This window comes from Trachypithecus francoisi, unplaced genomic scaffold (genome assembly GCF_009764315.1).
Source record: "Trachypithecus francoisi isolate TF-2019V2 unplaced genomic scaffold, Tfra_2.0 Lachesis_group19, whole genome shotgun sequence".
Lineage (NCBI taxonomy): Eukaryota > Metazoa > Chordata > Mammalia > Primates > Cercopithecidae > Trachypithecus > Trachypithecus francoisi.
In genome coordinates this window covers 35,127,440-35,155,329 of record NW_022681464.1, presented here as the reverse complement: position 1 = coordinate 35,155,329, position 27,890 = coordinate 35,127,440, and the positions used below count along the sequence as shown (strand labels likewise).

The window sequence follows — 27,890 nt, the reverse complement described above, 5'->3', positions numbered from 1 at the left end:
TTAAAAGGCATAGTTATTTTGAGATCAGGCAGAAAAGACTTAAAAGCAGACAGCATTATTAAAAATAAAGGCAATCATTGCATAAAGATAAAAGGAAAAAAATGGAAATACACACATTTTAAACTTTATTTTCTAAGAATGTGTTCTCAAAAATTTGACAAAATTAGAATGAGAAGTTGACCCAGGTCAGTTTTCACCATCCACCACCCAGAAAACCTACCATCTGGTAGGATTTTGACAGACCTTTCTCAGAATTTAATAAATTTTGGTGGAAAAAACTTAGTGTAATACATTTAGAATTTAACAAAATAATTAACAGGCTTGGTCTTACAGAAACCACAATTTTGTAAATTATATATGAATAACAAAAGCAAAAATACTTAAAACTCCTTTAAACACACTTCTAAATAATCCTTGAATCAAAGAATAAATCATAATGGAAATTAGAAAATGTAGAGCTAAATGACAGTGAAAACACGACATATTCAGACTTTGAGATCTAACTCAGTAGAGCACAGAAGAGAAATATATAGCCTTAGGTGTTTACACTTTCAAAAAGGATGAAATCTAAAAACCAAGCTAAGTAAGAGTCTAACACTGAGAGTCATTCAGAAGAAAAGTAAACTTATAGAAGTAGAAAGTAAAATATTGGAAATCAGTAAAAATAGCCAACAAACCATGGAGAAGATCAACAAAATCAAAATATTTTTTTAAGACCAAGAAAAATAGATAAAATTCTAGCACAATTGATAAATAAAATTAGATTCCTACCAAATGTATGAGAGTAAATCAATCCAGTAGAAAAACGGACAAAGGAGGAGCCAGATTCAGAAGTAGAAACCTCAATAAACCTCTCAGAAGATGCTGAACTTCACTAGTAACTGGAAGTACAGTTACAAACTACAGCGGGCAGTTTCACAGCTAAGAGATTCAGTAATTTAAAAATACCCAGATTCTGTAAGAATTATGGATAAAAATAATTTGCCAGTGCTGCTGGTGGGAGTCTGATGGCATAACCACTCTATCTGAATGTTAAAGATGTCTGTGCCCTGCTAGTAGGTGTGTTGATCAGAATAGTGTTTTTAAAAACTAAGTTTGAGAATCATTGGTGGTTTGTAAAGTCAGTTTAGTAATTTAAACTAGCATTTTTAAAATAAAATAGGAAACGTACTTTTGTGACACATTAGCTTTACTTGTATCTATGGCACATATACTTGCATATATATGTGTGCTGGGTTGCAATGTAAAATGAATTTCTTACTGTGGGTTGCAGTGGAAGTTTGAAGTCCCTGTGCCTAAAGAAATCTGTTCATCTACAAGGAGACAGGTGCAAGAATGTCCGTTTAACATTGTCAGAGCAAAGAGTGGGAAGACAAATATCTCTGGATAGGACATGGATAATTTGTGGCATGTTCATAAAATGGAATCTAGTATCTATAGCATTAGGAAACGAGTGGATATTGGGATAGTTTTTTTTAGAGAGCCCATTTTCCTAGTTTTATTCTAGAAGATGTCTTCTGATCCTGAGATCTCATTTCTTTGCTTGACCCTGTATAAAAATTTTATTTCTAAAAACAAATTCAAGAAAGATGCATTTTAAAAATCAACAGTGCTACCATGGTAACAATTTAAATAAGAGCTAAAGGTTAAACCCTTGAAATCGTATTATGGTCTGATTATTAGCTTTGGTTTAATTCTGGTTTAAAGAAAAAATAATTCATGGATGGGGACGTTATGTAAAAGTTTCTTATTTGCTGGTAAAATTCAAATGCTATAAAATCCCCTGGCTGCCCTCTTTGAATAGCAACATACTCATATATTATGGTGTGTAATTAAAGTAGACAGTATATGTAGTCAGTACTACATAGTATTGTTTAGTATTAGACTATCCCCTCTTTATTGTCCTTTCTGAATTTAGTTTTGAGGGTTTTAGTTCCTTAAAAGTCTGGAGTTCCCAAGTAATCAAAACTGTAACTAAAAGTATGGGGCCATTAGAATCTTGTCTTGCCACCACTTTATGAGTATTTATTATTAAGAATATGTGATCCTCACTAGTTATTTTATACTGCTCAGGGAATACATGCCCACTTTGGAGGAATTCTTTGAAGAAGCCATTGAACAGGCAGACCCTGAAAATATGGTTGAAAATGAATATAAGTAAGTAATGTTTCTCATTAGCTTATTTTAATTTTATTCAATTTGTTTTTTCCTTAGGAATTGTGTGTATACTAGAAAGCTTATTAAGAGAGGCAGTGGATAGAGTAGTGCTTTTTCTCTTAGGTGAGTTCCTGTTAGGACACATCCTGATTTCAAGGAGTATTCCTGTTAACTAAGCGTGACTTGGAATCACCCTTGTTTCAAAATAAAAAAAAACTCCCCCGACCCCAATTTCTCTCCAACTATTAGTTCTTTTCTCTCTACCCTTCAAAGCACAGTATCTCACAGCAGCTCTTAACCTATCCTGTTCCCCTTAGATAATGTTTTATTCTCTTGGCGTCCATGAGAATCCAAATCCATGGTTCTTCTGTTTGCCCTTTGCCCTCGCTGCCCACTCCACCTCACATTCCATTTCAGCCTCCTCATCCTCTGCCTAACTGAAATTTTGGAGTAACATCAGGACTCAGTCTTAGCCTCTTTATCTAGAACCTTCTGGGTGACACCACAGTGGCATGGCTTTAAATAGGAATTGAAGAGTAGTGGTTTAAAGGCGAGAGGCCTCTTGTCAGAATGCATAGGTTCCCATCCCCTCTACCACTTACTTACTAGACGATGAAGGCTAATTTAATAATTGAACCGCCATCCTCCCTTTCCTCATCTGTTAAATAGTAACAGTACCCATTTCACAGGGTTATTCTGAGGATTAAATAAGACAATTCACTTTCAACCATACAGGGCATGTAGTTAGCACTCAATATTCGTTACTAGTGTGACCCTGTGACCAGAGTTGTTAATTACTGTGACCTCTTAACTATTTTCTCTAGCAGTGGTCAGTGCTCCATGTATCAGCTAGTGATCTTTAAAATAATTGTCCAAGTCTAATCTGCTTAAAATCTTCCAGTGAGTGCCTGTTCCAGAGTCTTTCCCAGGGTCTAAAAAACCTCCTTGGTCTGGCTTATACTCTCCTGTGTAGCCATGCCTTCCCTCTGCTTTAACCACAGCAGGCCTGTTGCTCTTCACTTCAAACGTCTTTCCCTTTCCCGTCAGGACCTTCACACTTCACTGTCTCACTTGCTTGAACCACTTTTCCCCCAAGGTTCCCATGGCTTTAAGTCCCCCTGGAAGCTCTTCCCCTCCCTGGTCTCCTCTTTTGCATTCTCGTGGTTTTTATTTCATGGCACTCACCACCTTCTCATTTCTCGTTTTCCTCATCCTTATGACATTATCTTATACCTTGTGTGTTTATCACTAGCGATGCCTACCAACACATTCTGCATTACTGTGCCTCAGGTACTCTCCACAGCTACTGAGTGCCTGGCTCAAGTGTTTGTCAATTGAAAGAATATTAATTTATCAGTTACGTAAGACTAGGTGGACTCATTCCTAAAGTGATAGTTCAAATTATTATCTCCAAAGAGGGTTTTGTGGAGAATAAGAAAAATGATATGTATAATTGACAGTGAATTTTGAACATGCCTAAAATAATCAAATTGTTTAAACAGAGATATGTCAGAGAGGAAGGCTCTTAACTGTTCAGGCAAAGCCTCACAGCAGGTTTTGCCTTGGGAAGAGTCCCCAATGTCTAGGGGTAGTTTTTGTTAAGTCTTCAGTGGTACCTGCACATCCTAAAGGTAACACACGCTCATTTATAAGAGATGACCAAATAAACCAAATTGCTATTCTTAGGGGAGGGAGAGACTTCCAATCCAAAACTCTTAAATGGAATAAATTGGTGGTTTGGTTTCTTCTGCAGCATTGCGTGTTTCTGGAGCATTATCTTTAGAATTTCTCTGCAGTTTGTTTCTCACCTGATTGTATACCACCTTGATCATTGTTATACCTCATTAGGGAACAGTTCATGGATTCCGAATAGCCAGATGGATGATTCCTGTTGTATACATACTGCATCTAGCTAGTACTGCACACACTTGTTGACTTGTTAAACAAAATGTACAGAAACTTTGAAAATGTGTTTGCTGCATATGAGCCTGCCTCTTCAGACATTGTTGGTTCCTGTTATTAGTTATATGTGCATCTGTTAGTTTGTTATTATCAGTGGACAACATACCGAAAAGTTCTTTAGGAGTAAGATTCGAATGAAAAGAATGGTACTTTGAGCTATTTACCTTAAATATAGAATTGCACATGGCAGAACTAAGCAGAAGGGAATACAGAAATACAAAACTATAAATTACAAGCCTGACATCTCTTTTTATAGGGCTGTGAACAATTCAAATTATGGTTGGAGAGCCCTGAGACTATTAGCACGGAGAAGCCCTCACTTCTTCCAGCCAACCAACCAGCAGTTTAAAAGTTTACCAGAGTATCTTGAAAACATGGTAATAAAGCTAGCCAAGGAATTACCGGTAAGTACCATAGATCAACTTTTCATGCCCTTTAGTTGACATCATCTTTAAAATTGCTATCACTTTGTGAGCAAAAAACTGACTTAATCATGTGAAAAACCAGTGATCCACAAGCTCCCATGTTTTAGAATGAGGGAAAAACACACTGGAATATACATTTACAGGAAATACATGAGTTGATAACGAAGTAACTGGTAATTTTCTGTACAGCATGTAATTTAACTAAGGTTCAACAGGGCCGGGCGCGGTGGCTCACGCCTGTAATCCCGGCACTTTGGGAGGCCTAGGCAGGTGGATCATGAGGTCAGGAGATTGAGACCATCCTGGCCAACATGGTGAAACCCCGTCTCTACTAAAATATAAAAAATTAGCCAGGCTTGGTGGCATGTGCCGTAGTCCCAGCTGCTGAAGAGGCTGAGGCAAGGGAATTGCTTGAACCCAGGAGGTGGAGGTTGCAGTGAGCCAAGATTGTGCCACTGCACTCCAGCCTGGCGACAGAGCAAGACTCCATCTCAAAAAAGTATATAAAATTCATGGTACTTTAGGTAAACTGTTATGCACCTATACACAGAGACATGAATTTTTTCCTGTTTGCCAGTGCAGTATATTGTCTTTTATCAAAGGTAAAAGATAAGAATCAGAAACTTTTAAGGACACTTGTTGCTACTGGCTTCCTTGAGGCCGTCTTTACTAAACCCTGGGTATTTGCAAGTCCTGGAACTGTGCTTTTCACTGCCTTCCTGCTTCCCAGATTGGGGGTGGGGGAGTCTTTCCAACTCTGGGGTCTTACCAAATTCACTCCTTCTGCATGTGAAGACAGTCCCACTTAGGATCCTTATCTGACACTGTCTAACGCTCTCAGGGGTGAGGTTCTGGTACCCTGTACTTGGAATCTCACAACCATCCTTATCTAAACAAAGTACTTGTTACCTTACTTCAGAGGCTGGCATTCTTTCAAACATTCTTCTTTCTCATTTTTAGCCTCCTTCTGAAGAAATAAAAACAGGTGAGGATGAAGATGAGGAAGATAATGATGCTTTACTGAAGGAAAATGAAAGTAAGAATTTAATTTTCTTGGTTATTTAACAAAATTGAAGAAGACTGGGGTTCTTTGTTGATAGGTACATTATTTAATTTGATCAGCTTCTCAACTTCTCCCATTTTATCTCAACTGTTTCTGACTTACAGTGAGGAATTTAAAACATTGCTTAATAATAACTTTAAAAATACATTTTATGCAATAAAATTGGGGAGTAATGATACTTTAAAAGGGAAGGAAAATACATTTGAAGGTGACCCATACCTTTGTTAATTATTGGTTATTGGAAGGGGAGCAGTTCATTTCAGGGAAAGCCTACATAATTATAACAGAGGTAACAGCTTTAGCTTTGATTATTGACCATGCTTATTAAGAGTAGTATTCAACTTATGGAGAAAATAAAAAATAATTGTTTGCTTTTAAAATAAAGTCTACTAAAGGTGGTTAATAAAACTCATTGGCCCCATAGCTTTCCATTTCTGTTGTATACTTAGAATTGCACATAATTTATATTCTCTTCGTTTTCTAGGTCCTGATGTTCGGCGAGACAAACCTGTAACAGGAGAACAAATAGAGGTATTTGCCAACAAGCTGGGTGAACAATGGAAGATTCTGGCTCCCTACTTGGAAATGAAAGACTCAGAAATTAGGCAGATTGAGTGTGACAGTGAAGACATGAAGATGAGAGCTAAGCAGCTCCTGGTGGCCTGGCAAGATCAAGAGGGAGTTCATGCAACACCTGAGAATCTGATTAATGCACTGAATAAGTCTGGATTAAGTGACCTTGCAGAAAGTCTAACTAATGACAATGAGACAAATAGTTAGCTTCTTTTTTTTCTTTTTATTAAAACTGTGATAGATTTTGTTACCAAGCAGCATTTGATAAGAGGTCCACTGGTTTTGGTAAACAATAAACATTTTTATAACAATTGTTGTACAGTCGGCTGGTGCTCTAAGAACAATAGAACACATATTGGCTCAAACCAGAGTTTGGGGAGGTTGGGAGGGGGGTGGGTTGAGATAATGACCTAAACAAAGTGACCCTCACAAAATCTATTTTTGTTAAGTAGATGTATTTATAATGAAGTTAAATAAGCACTATTTAGGGATATGTTGTTTCCTATACCAAATTAGTTTCCTGTGTGCTGTTTGTTAGTAGTTAAAACATTTAGCTATCCTGGAATCCCAGAATAACACTTTCTGAAACCATATGACTGCTCTGTTCTTATTCGTGCTTTCAAGCAGAGGAGCAACAAATGATGGTTTGTTCTGCCTGCCACGAGTCTTGATCGTTAAAATTGTACTGGCACCCAGCTGCGCTCACTCGTAAGTGTCTATGGCTCCAGCTACACTATAACAGCAAAGCTGCAACACTTTATAGCCTGCAAAGCCTGAAATAATTTACTATCTTGTCCATTACAGAAAATGTTTGCCAACTTTGAAAGAAATGAAGTCTGAAACCTCACTTTTCCTTCTAGCCTTACAAAAATTGCCTGACCTCTCAAGACTTTTAATCAATCACTTCAGGGATTGTTGTGACATTCAAATGAGAGGTATGTGAAAGCACCCTATACACAGCAAAGCACTAAGAGTAGTAGCAGAGGACAGTACCACTGCCTTTTTCTGTTCCCACAGAAGCATTTCCCTTTAGGGCTCTAAGATGAGGTCATCATTGTTTTTAATCCTGAAGAAGGGCTACTGAGTGCAGATTATTCTGTAAATGCGCTTACTTGGGCCTAACTTCTAGCTAGTCAAGCAGTGACCTAGCACAGCTCTAATGTTGAGATGGCCTCGGTGTGAGTGGCACAGCATATAAGGCACATTCAGGAATCAAGACTTCTTTTTTTTTTTGCCTATTCTCCCTTCTCAAAGACCTTACAGGCAAGGCTGAATTCTAAAATAGCCTTATTAGTGTAAAACGACACTGGGATAACTCCCATTTCTACTTGAAAAAATTCTTTGGAATAATGCTTTTGTAGATCAAATAAAATGAAATCAAACTTTTTATAGTAAGGAATTACAATTTTTAAAATTCTAATATATTCCATACAAGGCTTATATACTTTGCTCTAAACCTAGCTCACCTGGTCTAGTAGCTACAGCATCTAGTAGCTACAGTCAGAAAATCTAAATTCTAATTGTTAAATTCATGTCCTCAATAAAATTGTTCTGACCGAATGAGATAATGAATAAAAAAGACTGCAAAGTTACAAGCATCATACAAATATACATGAATCATTATAATTCTTATGGTCTCCTCCCCATTGTATTCTTAATCCCCTCCACAAAGTAGAAAGTATTGATTGCCAAGTCAAAGTTTAGGTGAGGAAGCTATTTACAAATAAGTTTCCCTGCAATGCTTATTTTATCCCCCCTAGTGTTCACAGATTACATCACATCAGATTTGAAAGTAAAATGGCTGTTATTTTCTATTTTTAGTAGTTATCAATCAGTGTTGTGCTCTGCAGAGCATTCAAACAACATACACAAAGAAAGATATGAGATGGTATGATAATCCCCAAACTTTATTATAAATAACTCAAAATCAGAGCCAAACTGGCTGGTATTCTATGCTTTATCCTTTCCCTAGCAATCAGTCAAGGGTCCTGGAACAAAGATGAGTAACTAATGTATTAAAATGTGAGAAGCCCATCATATTGAAATACCTCATATGCTTGGTATTTTCTACTATCACCTTAAAATCACTAAAATTCTGAAATAGACATTAAGATTTGGGGATTTTTTTTTTTGAGAGTGTCTCTCTGTCATGCAGGCTGCAGTGCAGTGGTGTGATCTCAGCTCACTGCAACTTCTGCCTTCCGGGTTCAAGCAATTCTCCGACCTCAGCCTCCCAAGTCGCTGGGATTACAGGTATGCACCACCATGCCCGGCTAATTTTTGTATTATTAGTAGAGACAGGGTTTCACCATGTGGACAGGCTGGTCTCAATCTCAGCCTTATCAATCTCAGCCTCGAGTGATCCACCTGCCTTGGCCTCCCAAAGTGCTGGGATTATAGGCGTGAGCCACCACGCCCAGCCGAGGTTTGGGGAATTAGGAAATACAAACACCAACTGAGCCAAGGAACAAATCTGACTGATAAAATCACTGCATTTGGCATCCAAAGAAATCCATTACTTTTACAACTTCGTATTATTTCTTTGTAAAATACAGGCAGGCAAAGAAGATAACAAATATTTTCAAATGGATGCTTGACAGCACAGTGTTAATAACCATCTCCAAAAACTGTACGGTATTAAACATATCTGAATCTTCAGCCAAGTTCCAACACTCAGAAGACAAAAGACTTGAGGTCAAAAGCTATTAATCCCCCTTTTTTATTATTATTAAATGTCCTCATTTTCTAAAAGTAAGCAACCAGAGCTTGTCAACATTTTCTTAAGATTGATTATTACAAAGCCATTCCAAAGTTAAATGTACAATCCACAGTACATCAGAGAGAGACACAGTAATAAATGTATAATCAAATGTACTATTACTGATCACAATTTATTTTAAAGTCATGAAAAGCCTGCAACAGGCTGGACAAATACTTGATTGTGCCCATGTTTCCATGGGATGGACAGCAGCACTGAGTTACACAATGAGAGCAAAACTTCCTTTTCCACCTTCCCGGAAAAATGTTTGTTTGTTAGATAAGGCAAAGGATGGGTGGCTACAGAATGGCGGTTTGAACCATGCAAGAACAACAAATAATAGGTAATAGGTGTGCAATAAACATCTGACTGCTGAATCTTGGGTGAAAAAGGCAGCAAGAAAAATGACCACAGGAAGAAATGGTTGAAAGGCATTTCAACTCAGAATTTTTTAAAATAATGCAAGAAATAATAAGCTTTTAAAAAATGTCTTTCTGCCGCCCTTATATAGGGCAGCACAATCCAAAGATAATTTTCTCTTTTCTGTAATTTTTTAGGTTGATGCACAGAGTGGTCTGCTTCTGTCCTCTTTTGTTCCAAACAAGAGGAAACAGATAAAACCACCTATGTGTCTTCCTCTAAAGCTCTGGATTACAGAAATGATCAACAAATAACATTTATTTTCATACCTAAGCATAAATAGCTAAAATGAAGACTACTATTCACTTTCCTCTTCCATTATTTCAACTCTGCGAGGCCCATAGAGTAGAACGTAAGCAATATGCCAGTCTCCACCACCAGAAAGCCGTAAGATATCTTCTGGTGTTACGATGCTGACTTTGTCATCATCAAACTTAATCCATTCATCTAAACAACAGGGAGAAGATGAATTAATGTCATGCAGGATGCTTCTCAGAGTTCCACTGCAAAAAAGGTATAGAGTCATTGGAGGCACAGCAGTGCTCCACTGGCCACACCAACAGTCCTCCAAATGCGGCCCAGTGACCACACAGGCTTAAAGGGCACTGCAGGGGTTCCACCAGGTTACAACTACTTCAATGACACCACTACAGCACTGCTTGCCTTTTCCATCTGCATTCTCTCAAGTGTGCTCTGGAATTTTCCAGAGGCTACATAATGTATGATAATGCAACAGACTGAATGCAAACACTAACAGGAGAACCCAGCTGCCTCCTATTTAAGCCAGACAACAGAAAGACATAAAAATGTAAATCAGTACCATTTCTCATTTTGTTTTTACATTAATACGTAATGGGCTTATTACTATCATTTTTAAAACTAATTTTTTTAATTTCTCACTTTTAATTTCTAATACAGTAAATATTAAGAGGCAAACCTCATAAACCAAAGCTCTTTGGGGCTTCAAGAATGTGAAGTGGTTCTGAGACCCAAAGTTTGAAAACCACTGCTATAAAATAAACGAACTGTTAAAATAATACTGAACAGTTGAAAAAAGAATACTCTTTACCTTGTTTCCTTTTCACCCATGATACATAATGACCTGAAGAACTAGACCTTCCCTGGTGTGTTAGTACTGCTTGTAAGTCATAGTATCCACAATTATTGGAGCCAATATCTAAAAAAAGATGTAAATCCATTAATATTAGACAGCGAATAGACATGTGCCTTCTCAAGCTAAGTAACAATCAATAATAACTCTAAAGTTCACATTAGGAAAGTATTATATTATCAGAATCCAATAAGATACTACTGTCCAAATCCCAGCACTTTAGGAAGCTGAGGCGGGCAGATCACAAGATCAGAAGATCGATACCATCCTGGCTAACATGGTAAAACTCCGTCTCTACTAAAAATACACAAAATTAGCCGGGCTTGGTGGCGGGCGCCTGTAGTCCCAGCTACTCGGGAGTCAGACAGGAGAATGGTGTGAATCTGGGAGGCGGAGCTTACAGTGAGCTGAGATCACTAGACTGCACTCCAGCCTGGGCAACAGAGCGAGACTCCATCTCAAAAAAAAAAAAAAAAAACCAAAAAGATATTATTGTCCAATCATAGTTAAGGCTTCATGATTGATGTTTTAAGAAGTAACTTACTCGGCCGGGCGCGGTGGCTCAAGCCTGTAATCCCAGCACTTTGGGAGGCCGAGACGGGCGGATCACGAGGTCAGGAGATCGAGACCATCCTGGCGAACACGGTGAAACCCCGTCTCTACTAAAATATACAAAAAATTAGCCGGGCGAGATGGCGGGCGCCTGTAGTCCCAGCTACTCGGAGGCTGAGGCGAGAGAATGGCGTAAACCCGGGAGGCGGAGCTTGCAGTGAGCTGAGATCCGGCCACTGCACTCCAGCCTGGGCGACAGAGCAAGACTCCGTCTCAAAAAAAAAAAAAAAAAAAAAAAAGAAGTACTTACTCATAGAACTAACTGTATGCCAACAAGAGTAAATTTACTATATGTCATATTAAGGCAAATTGTTCAAGAAACCTGACATTTTGTTTGAAAAGGACATCAGAATAAGTAAATATGGGGTAAGACATAAATTTTACCTTAAAAAGACACACAGACAATAACTCAAAATGAAAATGTTACTTACCATCAGCAAAAGAAAAGGGTTCATACTTAACTTCTTTCTGGGGACTACTCTTTTTGTCACTCTGAGGAGAAAAAAAACGTTTAACTTTAAATCATGATTTTGGAAATAAAATTTGAATTCTCTGTAAGTGTTCAATTTCATAAATATTTACTGTCTACAGTGCAAAGCACAGAGACAAAATAGTCTACCTTTCAAATTACTAAAACGATATAACTACAGTTAAAACTGTAAACCCAGCAGTCCTACACTTTAACGATATAAAATCTTGTTACAGTACAGTAGCAGACACCCTGAACATGATGACCAATTTTAAACCACTAAAGTGAGAGCATACCAGTGAATACAGCAGTATAGTTCAACAGTGCTCTAGGGCAGAAAAGGAAAACCCAATTTCCCAATGTTACCAAAATCCTATCAAACCACAGCGGTGGGGGGAAAAAACTACCTCTGTAAAACAAGAAAAGTTAAATTCCTGCAGTTTGTATTAAACCACCTGAGCCCTGTCCACTTGCCACGCCAGCACAAATAAACTGAAATATTTTTCAGCAAAGCCTTACCTATATTAAAGAGGCATGATTTAAATTAGACAAGGACTCTTAGTAGGAACTCACTGCTTCAAGTCATTTTAGCAAGGAACATGAGAAAAATTTATCTAGGTATACAGCACAAAGTTCTTTAAAACTATAATGGTAATGAAGACAATGCCAGCAGCTTACAGGTAGCTGTGATGGCAAGAAGTCAAAGGATTCCACAACAAAAAATGGCAACTAGGTTTATCACATCTTTTTTATATAGAGAATGAAAACACAGCAACCATTGAAAAAACTATGCAAAGAAGCACATTTAAAAACATTGTAACACAGGATACTAAAACACAGTTCAAGTAACCCACAGGAAGACACACACACACAAAAAAACATCAAAAAAGCAGAATTGCCTGTAATCCCAGCACTTTGGGAGGCCGAGACGGGCGGATCACGAGGTCAGGAGATCGAGACCATCCTGGCTAACACGGTGAAACCCCGTCTCTACTAAAAATACAAAAAGAAACTAGCGGGCGAGGTGGCGGGCGCCTGTAGTCCCAGCTACTCGGGAGGCTGAGGCAGGAGAATGGCGTAAACCCGGGAGGCAGAGCTTGCAGTGAGCTGAGATCCGGCCACTGCACTCCAGTCCGGGCGACAAAAAAACGAGACTCCGCCTCAAAAAAAAAAAAAAAAAAAAAAAAACAGAATTAAACCCTAACGTCAACAATTGCACTAAATGTAAATAGTCTATACCTAAATCACATTTAAATTTAATATAATTTAGGCCAGGTACAGTGGCTCACGCCGAGGCGGGCAGCTCACTTGAGGTCAGGAGCTCAAGACCAGCCTGGCCAACATGATGAAACCCTGTGTCTAATAAAAATACAAAAATTAGCCAGGCATGGTGGCAGTCGCCTGTAATCTCAGCTACTCAGGAGGCTGAGGCACGAGAATTGCTTGAACCCAGGAGGCAGAGGTTGCAGTGAGCCGAGATCGTACCTATGCACTCCAGCCTGGGCGACTGAGCAAGACTCAGTCTCAAATAAATAAATAAATGTGATAGAATTTAAATCAAGTAAGTGTGCCCTCTCTCCACAATGGCATCAAACTAGAATCAACAGAAACATAACAGGAAAATTACTTAGGCCCTTCTAAATAATCCATGGTCAAACAGCAAGTCTCAAGAGAAATTTTTAAAAATACAAGGAACAGAATGAAAATTAATATACATCAAAATTCATAGGATATAGTGAAACCACTGCTGAAAGGGAAATTTATATCACAAGGCAAGCAGAATAAAGGAAATAAGAGTAGAAATCAATACAATTAAAAACAGAAAATAGAGAAAAATCCATGAAACAAAGCCAATTCTTTGACAAGATCAATAAAATTAATAATCATCAAGCAAGGGGGACAAACACAAATTACAAATATCAGCAATGAAACGGGATGGATCTCACTCACTAAACACCCTACAGACATCAAAAGGGTAATAAATACTAGAAACAACTCTACATGCAAATTTGATAAGCTTATGAAATGGATCAATTCTGGGAAAACAAATTACAGAAATAAATACAATATAAAATAGATCATTTGAATAGCCCTGTATCTATGAAGGAAATTAAATTTGAAATGTAAAAACTCCTGAAAATGTGCTTGCCTATGTTTAGGTAATAGAAAAAATAAAAATAAAAATAAAATAAACAAAGCTCCTGAAAGTAAAATCTCTAAGCATAGATTGTTCCACCAATTCTATCAAATGATCACCAATTCTATCAAATGTTTAAAAAAAAAACACGAATTCTACATAATCTCTTCAAAACACTAATGGATAAAAACAGCTAATAAATTCAGTAAAGTCAAGGATTTAAGATCCTTATACAAAAATTTATTTTATTTTTTTTGAGACGGAGTCTCGCTCTGTCGCCCAGGCGGGAGTGCAGTGGCCGGATCTCAGCTCACTGCAAGCTCCGCCTCCCGGGTTTACGCCATTCTCTCGCCTCAGCCTCCCGAGTAGCTGGGACTACAGGCGCCCGCCACCTCGCCCGGCTAGTTTTTTGTATTTTTTTAGTAGAGACGGGGTTTCACCGTGTTAGCCAGGATGGTCTCGATCTCCTGACCTCGTGATCCGCCCGTCTCGGCCTCCCAAAGTGCTGGGATTACAGGCTTGAGCCACCGCGCCTGGCTAAAATAACTTTCAAAAAGAAGAACAAAAGTGAAGGTTGATATTTCACAATTTCAAGCCTTATTAGAAAACTACAGTAATCAAGACAGTCTGGAATGAGCATTAGAACAGACATATAGGCCGGGCGCGGTGGCTCAAGCCTGTAATCCCAGCACTTTGGGAGGCCGAGACGGGCGGATCACGAGGTCAGGAGATCGAGACCATCCTGGCTAACACGGTGAAACCCCGTCTCTACTAAAAATACAAAAAACTAGCCGGGCGAGGTGGCGGGTGCCTGTAGTCCCAGCTACTCGGGAGGCTGAGACAGGAGAATGGCGTGAACCCGGGAGGCGGAGCTTGCAGTGAGCTGAGATCCGGCCACAGCACTCCAGCCTGGGCGACAGAGCAAGACTCTGTCTCAAAAAAAAAAAAAAAAAAAAAAAAGAACAGACATATAGACCAATGGAGTAAAATTAATAGTCTAGAAATACAATCATACATACAGATGGTCAAATTAATCTCTATAAACGTTCCAAGACCATCTGATAGGCAAAGAACAGTCTTCTTAAAAAATGGTGCTGAGACAACCAGATATTCACATGCGAAAGAATGAATCTGAACCCACACCTCACACTATATAAAAAGTTAACCCTCAATGGATCAAAGACCTAAATGGAAGAACTCAAACCACAGAACTCTGAGAAAAAAACATACATATAAATCTCTGAGGCCTTGGACTAGGCAACGTGTTTTTTTTTTTTTTTTGAGATGGAGTCTCGCTTTGTCGCCCAGATTGGAGTGCAGTGGCGTGATCTCAGCTCACAACCTCTGCCTCCCAGGTTCAAGTGATTCTCCTGCCTCAGCCTCCCAAGTAGCTGGGATTATAGGTCCGCACCACCACACCCAGCTAATTTTTTGTATTTTTAGTAGAAACAGGGTTTCACCATGTTTGCAAGACTGGTCTCAAACCCCTGACCTCAAGTGATCTGCCTGCCTCGGCCTCTCAAAGTGCTGGGATTACAGGTGAGAGCCACCGCGCCGAGCCCGGCAATGCTTTCTTAGATCTATGACACCAGCAGCACAGGCAACCAAATAAAAAAATAAACTGGATTTCATAAAAATTTAAAAAACCTTTCCTCTGCAAAAGACCCTCCGTTAAGAGGATGAAAACATAAGCTACAGACTAGGAGAAAATATTCACAAACCACATATCCAACAAAGGTCTAGAATATGGAGAACTCTCAAAATTCAAGGGTAAAAAAACAAACAGTCCAATTAGAAAATAGGGAAAAGACAAAAAGAAGCATTTCACAAAAGAGGATATACAGATAGCAAATAAACACAAGAAGACATGCTCAACTTCGTCAGCCACTAGGGAAGTGCAAAGGAAAACACAGTATCACTATAAACCTATCCAATGGCTGAAATGAAAAACAGTGACAATACCAAATGCTGGTGAGAATGCAGAGAAAGTGAATCAGTCACACCTTGCTGGTGGAAATGTGAAATGGTACAGCCACTCTAGAAAATATTTGGCAGTTTCTTGAAAAACTAAACATGCAACCACATGCAATCTAACAACTGCATTCCTAGGCATTCATTCCAGAGAAATGGAACTTATGTTTACATTAAAACCTGTACACAAATGTTTACAGCAGGTTTATTCATCACAGACAAAAACTACAAACAATCCAGGTGTTCTTCAACAGGTGAATGGTGAAGCCGATTGTGGTAAACTCAAACCAGGGAATACTGATGAGCAATGAAATGAAAGGAGCGACTGACATGCATAACACCCTGGAAGAATCTCCAGAGAATTATGCTGAATGAGAAAGGTTATATTAAAGAGATGAAGAGTTTTTATTTCGTTTGTGCTTTTTTTTTAGAAACAGGGTCTTGCTTTGTTACGCAGGTTGGAGTACTGTGGCACAATCATGGTTCATTATAGCATTTAACTCTTGGCCTAAAGCAATCCTCTCATCTCAGCCTCCCAAGTAGCTAGGACTACCTGTGTATGCCACCACATCCAGCTGATTTCTTTTAATTTTCATATTTTGTAGAGACAGTGTTTCACTATGTTGCCCAGGACAGTCTCGAACTCCTGGCCTAAAGTGATCCTCCTGCCTCAGATTCCCAAAGTCCTGGGATTACTAGTGCTAGCCACCATGCCTGGCCAACTTTCTTGAAACGACAAAATTATAGAAATGAACGGGTTGGTAGTTGTCAGGAATTAAGGGTAGGGCAGAAGAAAAGTGGCCCTGTGGCAATGACGCAAGGTCTTTGTGGTGATGGAAATGTACTGTATTTTGATTGTATCAAGGTCAACACTAGGTAAGGTTTTATATGAAGTACTTTGAGGAGGTAAGTATAAAAGGAATATGAGCTACAGATTATGGGGGGAAAGAAAATATTAAGCTTATTCTATCACAAAGGACTCATTTACTCTAAGTAGAGTTCCTGTTTCTCATGCTAAAATACACCTAAAGGCCACTCTGGGAGGCCTAGGCAGGCAGATTGCCTGAGCTCAGGAGTTCAAGACCAGCCTGAGCAACATGGCAAAAGCCTGTCTCTATCAAAAATACAAAAAATTAGCTGGGCATGGTGGCGCATGCCTTGGTCCCAGCTACTTGGGAGGGTGAGGTGGGAGGATCATTTCAGCCTGGGAGGTTGAGACTGCAGTGAACCTGGGTGACAAAGGGAGACACTGTCTCCCAAAAAAAAAAAAAAAAGGAAAATAAAAAACACATGTAAAACTTTAAAGACCTGCACCGATATATGGAGGATGTGTATACCTACTAATTGTAATACAGATTCATCCATTTTTATTAATACTATACAAAGTATAGTTCTGAAGAAAAATGAAGCAGGAAAAAAAAGAGAGTAATTGCTGAGCACTGATGGGAGATTAAGATACTAAGATTAGAAAGTCAGCAGTAAGAACCTACTGTATTTGGCTGCTGATTCACTTTTTTATCTTCTAGATCCTTGAATTTGGATCGAAAAGACACCATTTTCTCCTGAAGTTCTGGTGTACACAGTTCATACATATCCAACATAAGAGGAAATTTAACATCCTATATACAAACAAAAAACATGTGTAAACACATTTATAAAGATACTTAACGTATCATACATCTGAAGTAATGCTTTCATAATTCAAATACAGTTGAAAATAAAAATCTGTGAAAATCACTTGGAAATCTGCAGTTGAAAACCTCTTAAGAATGCCTATTTTCAAGAATGATCTGGTTCTAACTTTTTTAAGGTGAGAAATTTTCAAAACATGTTTTTCCATTAAATACTCTAACCCACAAAACTAACCACAGAGGAAGTACCAAAATTTACCTGAAAGAAGAAACATATCAGAAATATTAGACAAGCTGCTGTGAAAATAACGGATCTCCCAAACTGGAATAAGCTTATTTTTTTTTTTTTTTTTTAGTTTGAAATACAACTTTACATAGAAATAATAGTGATATAGTTCAACAGCTTATAGTAGTATATATTTAAAGTATACAACACGAGATACTTAAACTACATTTATCCTTCTCATACAATGCTAAGTATATTGGAAAATATACTAAGAATTTAAGCTCAAAAGGCTAAAATGATAGGCCCCTCCTGGGTCTCTATGGAGATGTAGCAGAACTACAACTCAACAAAAACAGCTGGATCCTAAATCAAGGGATTATAATTTAAGTACTCTTTGGGCACCAATGATTTAACTTTCTCCTTTCACCTGAAAGAAAGGAACCACCTAGAATATAGTGCAGAGTGTTATCACTCCCTACCTCACGCCCTTCTCCAAGCTACTGAATCAGTATCCCTGAAGCTGAGGATGTGGTCTAGGACACTATTTCTGCGTAGTGCACGAGAGTCGTCAGAATTATATGTGAATCTTTTGAAAAATATAATATCCTAGGCCCCACCAAAGACTGACCCAGATGTTTGGGGGTGAGGGAGAAGCCAGGCATGTGTACAATTAAAAATAAAAATAAATAAATCATTCTAATATACGTTCTTAGTTAAGAATCACCTGTCTAATATTAATATCTCCCCTAAATATTTCAAAGAAAGCCTAACTATTCCTAAAGGAATAATGAAAGCAATTATAAGTTAGCAATTACCTTCAAAGAATTACATTTCTTATACAAAGTAAAGTTCATTACTAACCTTGAGAACTTTGGCATTCACAGATTCCTTCTCTTTATAAAAAAATCGAACCATCTGAATGGTCAAGTAAGCAGGTAGCCGGCTGATCTTGGACTAAGGAGAGAAAATGGAAAGAAATCCCATTACATCAAAATACCATACAAGTTTTAATTCTTTGGTGGTAAAAATTAAGACTGGATAAAATTAACTGGAAATATTTCAATGAAGTGGAATTTGGCTTTGAAAGGAAGGCATAACTTACAGATTTGATATACAAGGCATTTCTTTGCAATGTTGGAGACTGTTTGGTGATTTCTTCCTGAAGTCGCTAAAAAAGAACATAACAGAAGACCAAACATTAGTTTAAAAAATTTCTGCAGGCCGGGCGCGGTGGCTCAAGCCTGTAATCCCAGCACTTTGGGAGGCCGAGACGGGCGGATCACGAGGTCAGGAGATCGAGACCATCCTGGCGAACACGGTGAAACCCCGTCTCTACTAAAAATACAAAAAAAAAACTAGCCGGGCGAGGTGGCGGTCGCCTGTAGTCCCAGCTACTCGGGAGCCTGAGGCAGGAGAATGGTGGGAACCCGGGAGGCGGAGCTTGCAGTGAGCTGAGATCCGGCCACTGCACTCCAGCCCGGGCGACAGAGCGAGACTCCGCCTCAAAAAAAAAAAAAAAAAAAAAAATTTCTGCAATATAGAATCACACCACTAAGCCTTTTAAAAACTAGCACTACTGAATAGGCAATATACAGTATATCAGTGGGTTTATATCACTGAGACACAATATGATGACAATATGGGAAGACTTCCAGATACTGTGCAATTCTTACAAGGCATCAAATAATTTACGCTGTTGTGGACTCCTCCGAGTGTAAATACTGTTTGATGTTTTTTAGTTATGCCCCAAATGATGCTTAGATTCAGAGAATTTTATATTGTATTTTATATAATAAAGCTCTGTCATTCCTGTTTATTATCAGAATATTCACCCTAGAGGAAAATGAAGAGAACCCAGGAAACTCTTGTTCTTTACATTTTATGCATAAAAGCTAGTAAGCACCGATCAATTATTGTTAAATTTGAAAAAAGTCATAAAACAGAAACCCTCTGTTAACCTAACAGATGTGGGAAAACCTTTAGCTACTGCACATATCTTAACCAGCATGATCACCTTTCCACTTCTTACAGCCTGTGTAACAATGGAAATGGTATTTATCCCTCTGGGCATCATTTGGAAAAGGTGGTAGTGGTAATCTATGTTATAGTGCTATTGTTAGAACTACAGTCAGCACATGTAGAAAACCTGGTAAAATATTCGGCATATACTCTACATTTAACAGTCACTACTATTTCTAATGTTATAGAAAAAATTAGCAGTATTTATGTGCTCTGCTTTAAGAAAATAAAGAAAAAAGAAATTAGAATTAAAATAACCTACTGGTAATGTTTAAGCATGTTACACTTGTATAATAATTTTTTAACATCTGATTTTTTAAAATTACTAATCATATTACAAAAGGGATCACTGTGGAGTAGCTTTTTAAGTTTATTCAGCAGCAAAGCAGTACAGAAACGAAGCCAAATTACTCAAGAATTATCAGAACAAAAGATAAAACATCTTAAAAGTTATAAAGGAAATAAATACATTTTAGGAATATATGTTTTTCAAGAAAGTATATCTGGTGAAATCTTAATATCACCAATCCACTATCATCTAGATCTTCTGGGTATGTTCGGTTTTCCTATACTTTTACAAAATTGTGAAGAAAATACCATCCCGGAGAGTCCCTCCCAAAGCACTCCACTTCACACTCTCCGATGAACACTAAGACTTCATTTGCTGGTAAATCCTGAAACTTGCACAGGATGCCTTACATGGTTTGACTCCTGGGGGTTAAGTAGTTTTGTGTTTTTAAATGAATTTCTCTTAACAGTCACCATGTTCTTATCCACACTGCCTCAAAACTCTCCCCTCAGTATCATAAGACAGAACATGACTCACTCTCTCTTCTTCTTATGTCCATTTACCAACCCTTCGCCTGCCAACTTTACCCCAAACTGTAGATGACAGCCCCCAGACAACAAATCATCTTGTTTATCAACATCATCCAGGTCCCGCTTCAGTGTTTATCAACCCAACCCCTCTGCCCAAACTAGGTCTCTGCACAGAGGACCTATTCCAATGCCTCATCATTTTTCACTGACTTTTCTTCCTTCAAGACTTCTGGTTAGAGGAGACAGAAAAGAGGATCAACCAAAATCTTTAAAAATTCTGCCCTCCAGGCCTTTCTTCAAATATCTAGAGGCTCTTTTATTCATGATTTATTTTTCATACAACTGTTTTTAGGAAGAAGCTAACTTAAATTAAAATACACAATCCTGGCTGGGCAGTGGCTTACGCCTGTAATCCCAGCACTTTGGGAGGCCGAGGCGGGCGGATCATGAGGTCAGGAGATTGAGACCATCCAGGCTAACATGGTGAAACCCTGTCTCTACTAAAAATACCAAAAATCAGCCAGGCGTGGTGGCACGCACCTGTAGTCCCAGCTACTTGGGAGGCTGAAGCAGGAGAATCGCTTGAACCTGGGAGTCAGAGGTTGCAGTGAGCGAGACTGCGCCACTGTACTCCAGCCTGGGTGACAGAGAGAAACTCCGTCTCAAAAAAAAAAAAAAAAAAAAAAAAAGAAAAAGAAAAAAAGAGAAATAAAATAAAATAATCCTAATTATCAGAGATTTTAAAAGTGGAATCACATGAACTGCAATTTGAAAACTATTAAAAGACAGCACTTCAAATGGGGAGATCCTTCAAGAGATATACACATCCCCAAAGCATACCAAATTAGTAGGTCAGCAAGCAAAACCATATGTTTTATCCATGGGCTTATCAGCAGAGTGGAAGCCAACATTTTATGTGAGTCTGCATTCTGTAGTATGGCACTGGAAAAGCAGCACTAACTGAATAACGAAAGCAGCAAGTTCTAGTTCTGGCTCTGCCAAAAGCCAATTAGGTTATTTAAATTCCAGGGCCTCAACTGCAAGACAGTGCAATGGCAGAACAACTACATGCCCTGATTTGCACAAAAAAATCCCAGTTTATACTGCATAATTACTAACATACCCTCATTCACTCTCCACCAAAGTGTCCTAGTTTAGACAATACATTATATGATCACCCTTAATGGTTAAGAGCACAAACCCACAAACAACCCTATAGTTACTCTCATTTTCATGTAAGAAAACAGAAGCTTAGATTAAGTAATTTTCCTTAAAGTTAATAGTTCAACTAAGTTATAGGGCCCATGAAAACAACTAACTCTAAGGAAAAATTAAATCTTAACAAACATGTATATTATTCAACAAACATTTCTTGAGTGCTTTAAAATAAAGCAAGGTACAGCACAAAGCACTAGGTGCTTCTTCAGTGTGAAGCAGGAACATCCAGTGATTAAAAAGTGAGATGTCCCAATATCTGTTAGCATATGCAACCATGTTAACAATGCTTTTGTCTATGAAATGAAACGCTAGTTAAGTTTGTTTGATTTCTAACAACACAGTTGATTTTGGTAGTGACAGTAATTATGTTCTACAAAGTCACCACAAGCACTGAATCAGTGAATACTGAACCACTGCTCCTAGGGGAAATACAGGATTAGATTCCCACCAACCTTTGATCACAAGATTTTCATCAACCAATCAATACATAACCTTGTTTTATGTGTGTTTCTGTTTAAAGACACCTTATTTCACATACTGTGTTGATTAAATAACATTGAACTCAGAGCCAACAGCACAACTCAGGCCCAACTGAAGCTTCTCTAACATGTGTATTTTCTCAGTAAGGCACATCACAGCATTCCCCCACTTAGAAACACTAGACAGCACTCAGTCCTATGCTTGGTGGGTCATCTTAAACAGTGAAATAACCAATAAAAAGCAGAAATTAAAACAAAACAAAACAGTGCTAACATTCCTGTTAAAATGATATTTGTTTACCAAGCTGAAACAAGAAGGCCAAGTACTTGTTTGACCTCAGATGAGACTGTATGTATCGGGCAACTCAAAATGCATGCTGCTCTGCACATGTCTACAAATGACCATTAAAGCCCAGCGAATAATGACTTTGGCTTACTTGCGAACACGGAATTCACAAACAACAAGGATGGACTGTGATTGTCCTTACCAATTTAAGTCCTGTAAAAAGATACTTGACTTCCTGATTGATAAAACAGCTAAGCTGAAGTTGATTTTCCTTTCCTTTGGTGACTTCTTCTTCTTCAGATTCTGTACATTTCATGCTTTGTAAACTAAGATAAGGAATATGCCAACGGGTATTCAATTTGTTATATACTCTTGAATATAAAACATTATCCTAATTCCATTAAAATTAATAGTATCATTCATTTGCATTTAAAACATTTTAGTCTCCCAATAAAGATTCATTTCAACATACTTAAGAATGTTCATTTGGCTACCAACAATTCTATAAACAACAATGAGTAATAAATGTGTATTAAAAGATAAACTGCAATAAACTCTAAACTATAAACTGGTATTTAGTGTGGTCTTGTAATGGTCTTAGAAGCCCAAAAGAACATAAACATAATTTTTTTCTAAGATTTTCTAACCATGACCTAGAAAATAGTACTTTCCTGATTCATGTTTTATTAACTGGTTCAATCTCATGTATATAGTTGATACACACCATTTTATACAATTAAAAAATTATTTATTGGCCGGGCGCGGTGGCTCAAGCCTGTAATCCCAGCACTTTGGGAGGCCGAGAGGGGCGGATCATGAGGTCAGGAGATCGAGACCATCCTGGCTAACACAGTGAAACCTCGTCTCTACTAAAAATACAAAAACTAGCCGGGTGAGGTGGCGGACGCCTGTAGTCCCAGCTACTCGGGAGGCTGAGGCAGGAGAATGGCGTAAATCCAGGAGGCGGAGCTTGCAGTGAGCTGAGATCCGGCCACTGCACTCCAGCCCGGGCGACAGAGCGAGACTCTGCCTCAAAAAAAAAAAAAAAAAAAAAATTATTTATTTTAAAAGTTATTATTAACAGTCACCTTGACATATAAGAAATTAATTCTTTATAAGGTGAATGAAAATGTGGTAGACTCTGCTAAAGATGTTCTTAGGAAAAAATAATAAATATCCTTCAAGAAATAAATTTAAAATAATTATATTAATCAAAACATAATGAATAATCCTATTATCCTTCAAGGTCACTCCAATAGGTATACTTTTCCAAATTCCTAATTTCCATTATTGTATTTTTTTAGGCATAAAAATCTCTGGACTGGGTGCAGTGGCTCACACCTGGAGGCCAAGGCGGGTAGATTACCTGAAGTCAGGAGTTCCATACTAGCCTGGCCAAGAGGGTAAAACCCCCTCTCTACTAAAAATACAAAAAATTAACTGGGCGTGGTGGCAGGCGCCTGTAATCCCAGCTACTTGGGAGGCTGAGGCAGAATTGTTTGAACCCGGGAGGCAGAGGTTGCAGTGAGCCAAGATCGCACCATAGTACTCCAGCCTGGGCAACAAGAGCGAAACTCCGTCTCAAAAATGAACAAACAAACAAAAAAAACAAACAAAAAAAACCTCTGAAGAATTTTTCTTCCACCCACCACCAATCAATCAGCCAATGATGCTATTTATGTCAATTCTAATAAGGTAGATAGTCTGTACAAATCTTGGCTCATAAGGATACGTAGTTTCAAACTCAACACCAAAGAACTGATCGATTAAACTTTTCTTTTTAGAAGGTGTCACTGCCGATGCAGATGAAGAGTCTGTCTGCAAAAAATTAAAATAAAAATTCCAACTTTATATAAATATTAATGTATATTTTCTTCCACACAATCCAGTTTAGTAACACATATTTAAGTTTTTAAAATGTAGTCCCTTAATGTAAAATCCTTCAAAAAACACTACCAAAGATCACCAATGAATTAAGTTTAATAAATAATACATTAAATGTAAATGTCGTATGCAAGCTTCCAAATTCTGACTACAGATTGAGCATCTAAAGTATTTAAATACACATCTACCCATTAAGATGAACTTATTTTAAGCCTTTGAGGGGAAAAAAATAAAGAATCAAGATATAATGAAAGTCTATAATCACAAATATATTTCAATTACCTCTTTAACAGAATCATCCTCTATGGCTTCCAATTTCTGTTGCAATACTCGCATCATTTGTATCCAACATTCATTAGCATCCTGTAATGTAAAAAAAGACAAAGTAAGTAATCCTGGCAGTGAATGATCTACAAAATTCTTCCAAAATAATCGCTGTCTCCTAGGCAAGAAAGTGGTTTCCTTCTTTAAAAATATTAAGCCAAATAAGAGATACGATCTTCCAAAAAATAATTCTAGAATAGCTTATTCATTCAACAGACATCTGCTGAGCTCCAATTTATGCTAAACACTGTACTAGATACTCAGCATAATAGCAGTGAAAATACAAAAAGCGAAAAAAAAGCAGGATGGAAACAGTAAGTGATCAGGGGAAGGGAAGTACGCTATTTCAATAAGGTCATCAGGGAAAGCCTGAGGCTTTGGTCTTGGAGCCACGAGATCTGAAGGAGGTGAGGGAGCTGGTCTTGCACTTGTCTGACAGCCAAAGGAACAAGAGCAAAGGCCCTGCAGGAAGAGGGCACTTGAAGGGTTTAAGGAAGCCTGTGCAGCTGGAGAGAGGCAAGCAACTGGCAGAGTGGTAGTGATGAACTCAGAAAAAGCCAGGGACTAGAGGATTTAGGACTGCGGTAGAAATCACTAGGGAGTACTGAACAAGGGGCCAACATAATCCTATCTTCATTTTAAAAAGGACACTGTGGGCTGTGTACAGAAACTGCAAAGGGGCAAAGGCAGAAGCCAGATGATCAGTTAAGACTACTGTGAAGTTCCAGGCAAGAGACAGCTGTGGCATGAACTAGAGAAGAGTGATGTTTATATTTCGAACTATGTTCCAATAAGTATGGTAAATGTAGGAAACCTAAGTTTTACATGTACAGAATGAAAAATACCTTGCCCTATTTACCTGTTGAAGATACTGTCCTTGTTCACCCTTCTCGGCAAACTGTGGGAAAGCCATGTGCAAAAACTGCAGTAGAATAATAGGTGGAATACTGGAGGAAGTTTTATCCATGGAATCAAACAAATCTCTAAGGGCTTCAAGACAAAGCAAACATTGCCTTAGTAAAATAGTCACATACTTAATACATGCAACTGTACATTAATTTTAATTAATACAAACAAAAACCTACCTAAATTTTTTTTTTTTTTTTTTGAGATGGAGTCTAGCTCTATTCCCCAGGCTGGAGTGCAGTGGCACGATCTCGGCTCATTGCAACCTCCACCTTCTGGGTTCACGCAATTCTCCTGCCTCAGCCTCCCGAGTGGCTGGGATTACAGGAGCATGCCACCATGCCTGGCTAATTTTTGCATTTTTTTTAGTAGAGACAGGGTTTCACCATGTTGGCCAGGCTGGTCTCAAACTCCTGACCTTGTGATCTGCCCACCTCAGCCTGGGATTACAGGTGTGAGCCACCACACCCAGCCGCTTAAATATTTTTAAGTGTATCTACTCTGACAACTGTTGGACTCTCAATAAGAAAAAAAGAAATCATTTTTAAATCTTTTTTTTTTTTTTTTTTGAGACGGAGTCTCGCTCTGTCGCCAGGGCTGGAGTGCAATGGCCGGATCTCAGCTCACTGCAAGCTCCGCCTCCCGGGTTTACGCCATTCTCCTGCCTCAGCCTCCCGAGTAGCTGGGACTACAGGCGCCCGCTACCTCGCCCGGCTAGTTTTTTGTATTCTTTAGTAGAGACGGGGTTTCACCGTGTTAGCCAGGATGGTCTCAATCTCCTGACCTTGTGATTCGCCCGTCTCAGCCTCCCAAAGTGCTGGGATTACAGGCTTGAGCCACCGTGTCCGGCCCATTTTTAAATCTTAAAGAACTCACCAGAAGACCTTACAAAGCAATCACTAGCTGTAAACAACTTCTGAGCCCTGCCTCTCTCTTTCTTCTTGCCAGCCTTTGTCTTCCCAAACAAAGCAGGGTGTTTTAATTCAGTACAAAGAACACATAACCTCTGTGTAGGGACCAAACAGGCATAATGTAATCGTTCTGCTACTCTGCCAAGATCAGGATAGCAGGTCACCTCTCCCCATTTACCTCCCTTTAAATCTACAGTTGGTTCTCATCTACTCAACTCCTGGAGATTTAAATCTGGGTCCTTAAACAGCTGACTCTACTGGACAGCTAAGAACCAAAACTACTAATAATTTACCTTCTTCAGAAAACCTTCTTTCCGGGCCGGGCGCGGTGGCTCAAGCCTGTAATCCCAGGACTTTGGGAGGCCGAGATGGGCGGATCACGAGGTCAGGAGATCGAGACCATGCTGGCTAACACGGTGAAACCCCATCTCTACTAAAAAATACAAAAAAAACTAGCGGGGCGAGGTGGCGGGCGCCTGTAGTCCCAGCTACTCGGGAGGCTGAGGCAGGAGAATGGCGGGAACCCGGGAGGCGGAGCTTGCAGTGAGCCGAGATCCGGCCACTGCACTCCAGCCTGGGCGACAGAGTGAGACTCCGTCTCAAAAAAAAAAAAAAAAAAGAAAACCTTCTTTCCATGTAACCCCTCTCAGCAGCATGAATCTCACAGTTACGGACTAGTCTGTTCTCTTGGAGTTCGAACTATTTCTCCTCTGCTGACTTCCTAGTGATCATACCTTGCTCTGCTTCATGTACAGCAAAACTCTTCCTCTAGCTTACTTCAACTTGTATGTTCTATTAATACCCAAGATGTGAAATGTCACCTATCATTATTATACAGACTGAACCCACCAAATACCACAGCATCTTAGCATAAAGCAGGGGCTCAAAAAAATGTTACTGAATAACAAAACTGAACACAATATTTAAAAAATATTTTTGGAGGGAAGGCTGAAATTTAGGCATCACTACCAAGCTAATTATTTTTTTAAATAAAAGCCTACATTTTAATAATACTTTATATACTACTCAAAAAAAACAGATGATTTAAGATCTAGTATATACCATCAACAGAGCATCTCAAAAGTATTTCACTAGTTTGAAAGAAAAAGGTCAAGAAGAAATGTAGATTAAAAGAGACTAGTAAGACATAACAACTAAATGCAATGTGGGATCTTAAATTGAATCCTGAAGCAGGAAAAGAAAAACTTTTTTTAATGGACAATACTGGGACAGCTGGCAAAATCTGAATAAAGACTGTATTTTAGAATACTGTGTGAAACTCCCAAATTCTAAAAAAAAAGTTTGTTTTTTGAGACAGTGTCTCGGTCTGTTGCCCAGGTTGAAGTGCAGTAGCACAATCTCAGCTCACTGCAATCTCCACCTCCCAGGTTCAAGTGATTCTTGTGCCTCAGCCTCCTGAGTCGCTGGGATTACAGACACGCACCAACACACCCACCCGGCTAAGTTTTGTATTTTTAGTAGAGATGGGGTTTCACCATGTTGGCCAGCCTGGTCTCAAACCCCTGGCT

General features: G+C 38.7%; 2 protein-coding genes across 7 annotated transcripts in view; one reads left to right on the top strand and one right to left on the bottom strand.

Moving 5' to 3' along the window:
* The window catches only part of THOC1 (THO complex 1), a 53,627-nt gene extending 47,135 nt beyond the window's left edge, over nt 1–6,492 (top strand). For 2 of the 3 annotated variants that reach the window (XM_033178176.1, XM_033178178.1), the window contains 4 exons: nt 2,074–2,157; nt 4,376–4,523; nt 5,505–5,580; nt 6,092–6,492. In XM_033178176.1, coding sequence (XP_033034067.1) covers nt 2,074–2,157; nt 4,376–4,523; nt 5,505–5,580; nt 6,092–6,387 — 604 coding nt within the window. In that variant the 3' untranslated portion in view covers nt 6,388–6,492. The remainder of the gene's footprint in view (nt 1–2,073; nt 2,158–4,375; nt 4,524–5,504; nt 5,581–6,091) is intronic. The other variant, XM_033178177.1, reaches the window with a different exon arrangement.
* The window catches only part of USP14 (ubiquitin specific peptidase 14), a 60,870-nt gene continuing 38,437 nt past the window's right edge, over nt 5,458–27,890 (bottom strand). For 3 of the 4 annotated variants that reach the window (XM_033178179.1, XM_033178183.1, XM_033178182.1), the window contains 10 exons: nt 25,404–25,534; nt 24,503–24,583; nt 24,069–24,154; nt 22,539–22,653; nt 18,618–18,683; nt 18,377–18,469; nt 17,149–17,277; nt 11,513–11,573; nt 10,428–10,535; nt 6,387–9,805 (listed from right to left, as the gene is read on the bottom strand). In XM_033178179.1, coding sequence (XP_033034070.1) covers nt 9,657–9,805; nt 10,428–10,535; nt 11,513–11,573; nt 17,149–17,277; nt 18,377–18,469; nt 18,618–18,683; nt 22,539–22,653; nt 24,069–24,154; nt 24,503–24,583; nt 25,404–25,534 — 1,019 coding nt within the window. In that variant the 3' untranslated portion in view covers nt 6,387–9,656. Of the gene's footprint in view, nt 6,116–6,386; nt 9,806–10,427; nt 10,536–11,512; nt 11,574–17,148; nt 17,278–18,376; nt 18,470–18,617; nt 18,684–22,538; nt 22,654–24,068; nt 24,155–24,502; nt 24,584–25,403; nt 25,535–27,890 lie in introns of those variants that run through there. The other variant, XM_033178180.1, reaches the window with a different exon arrangement.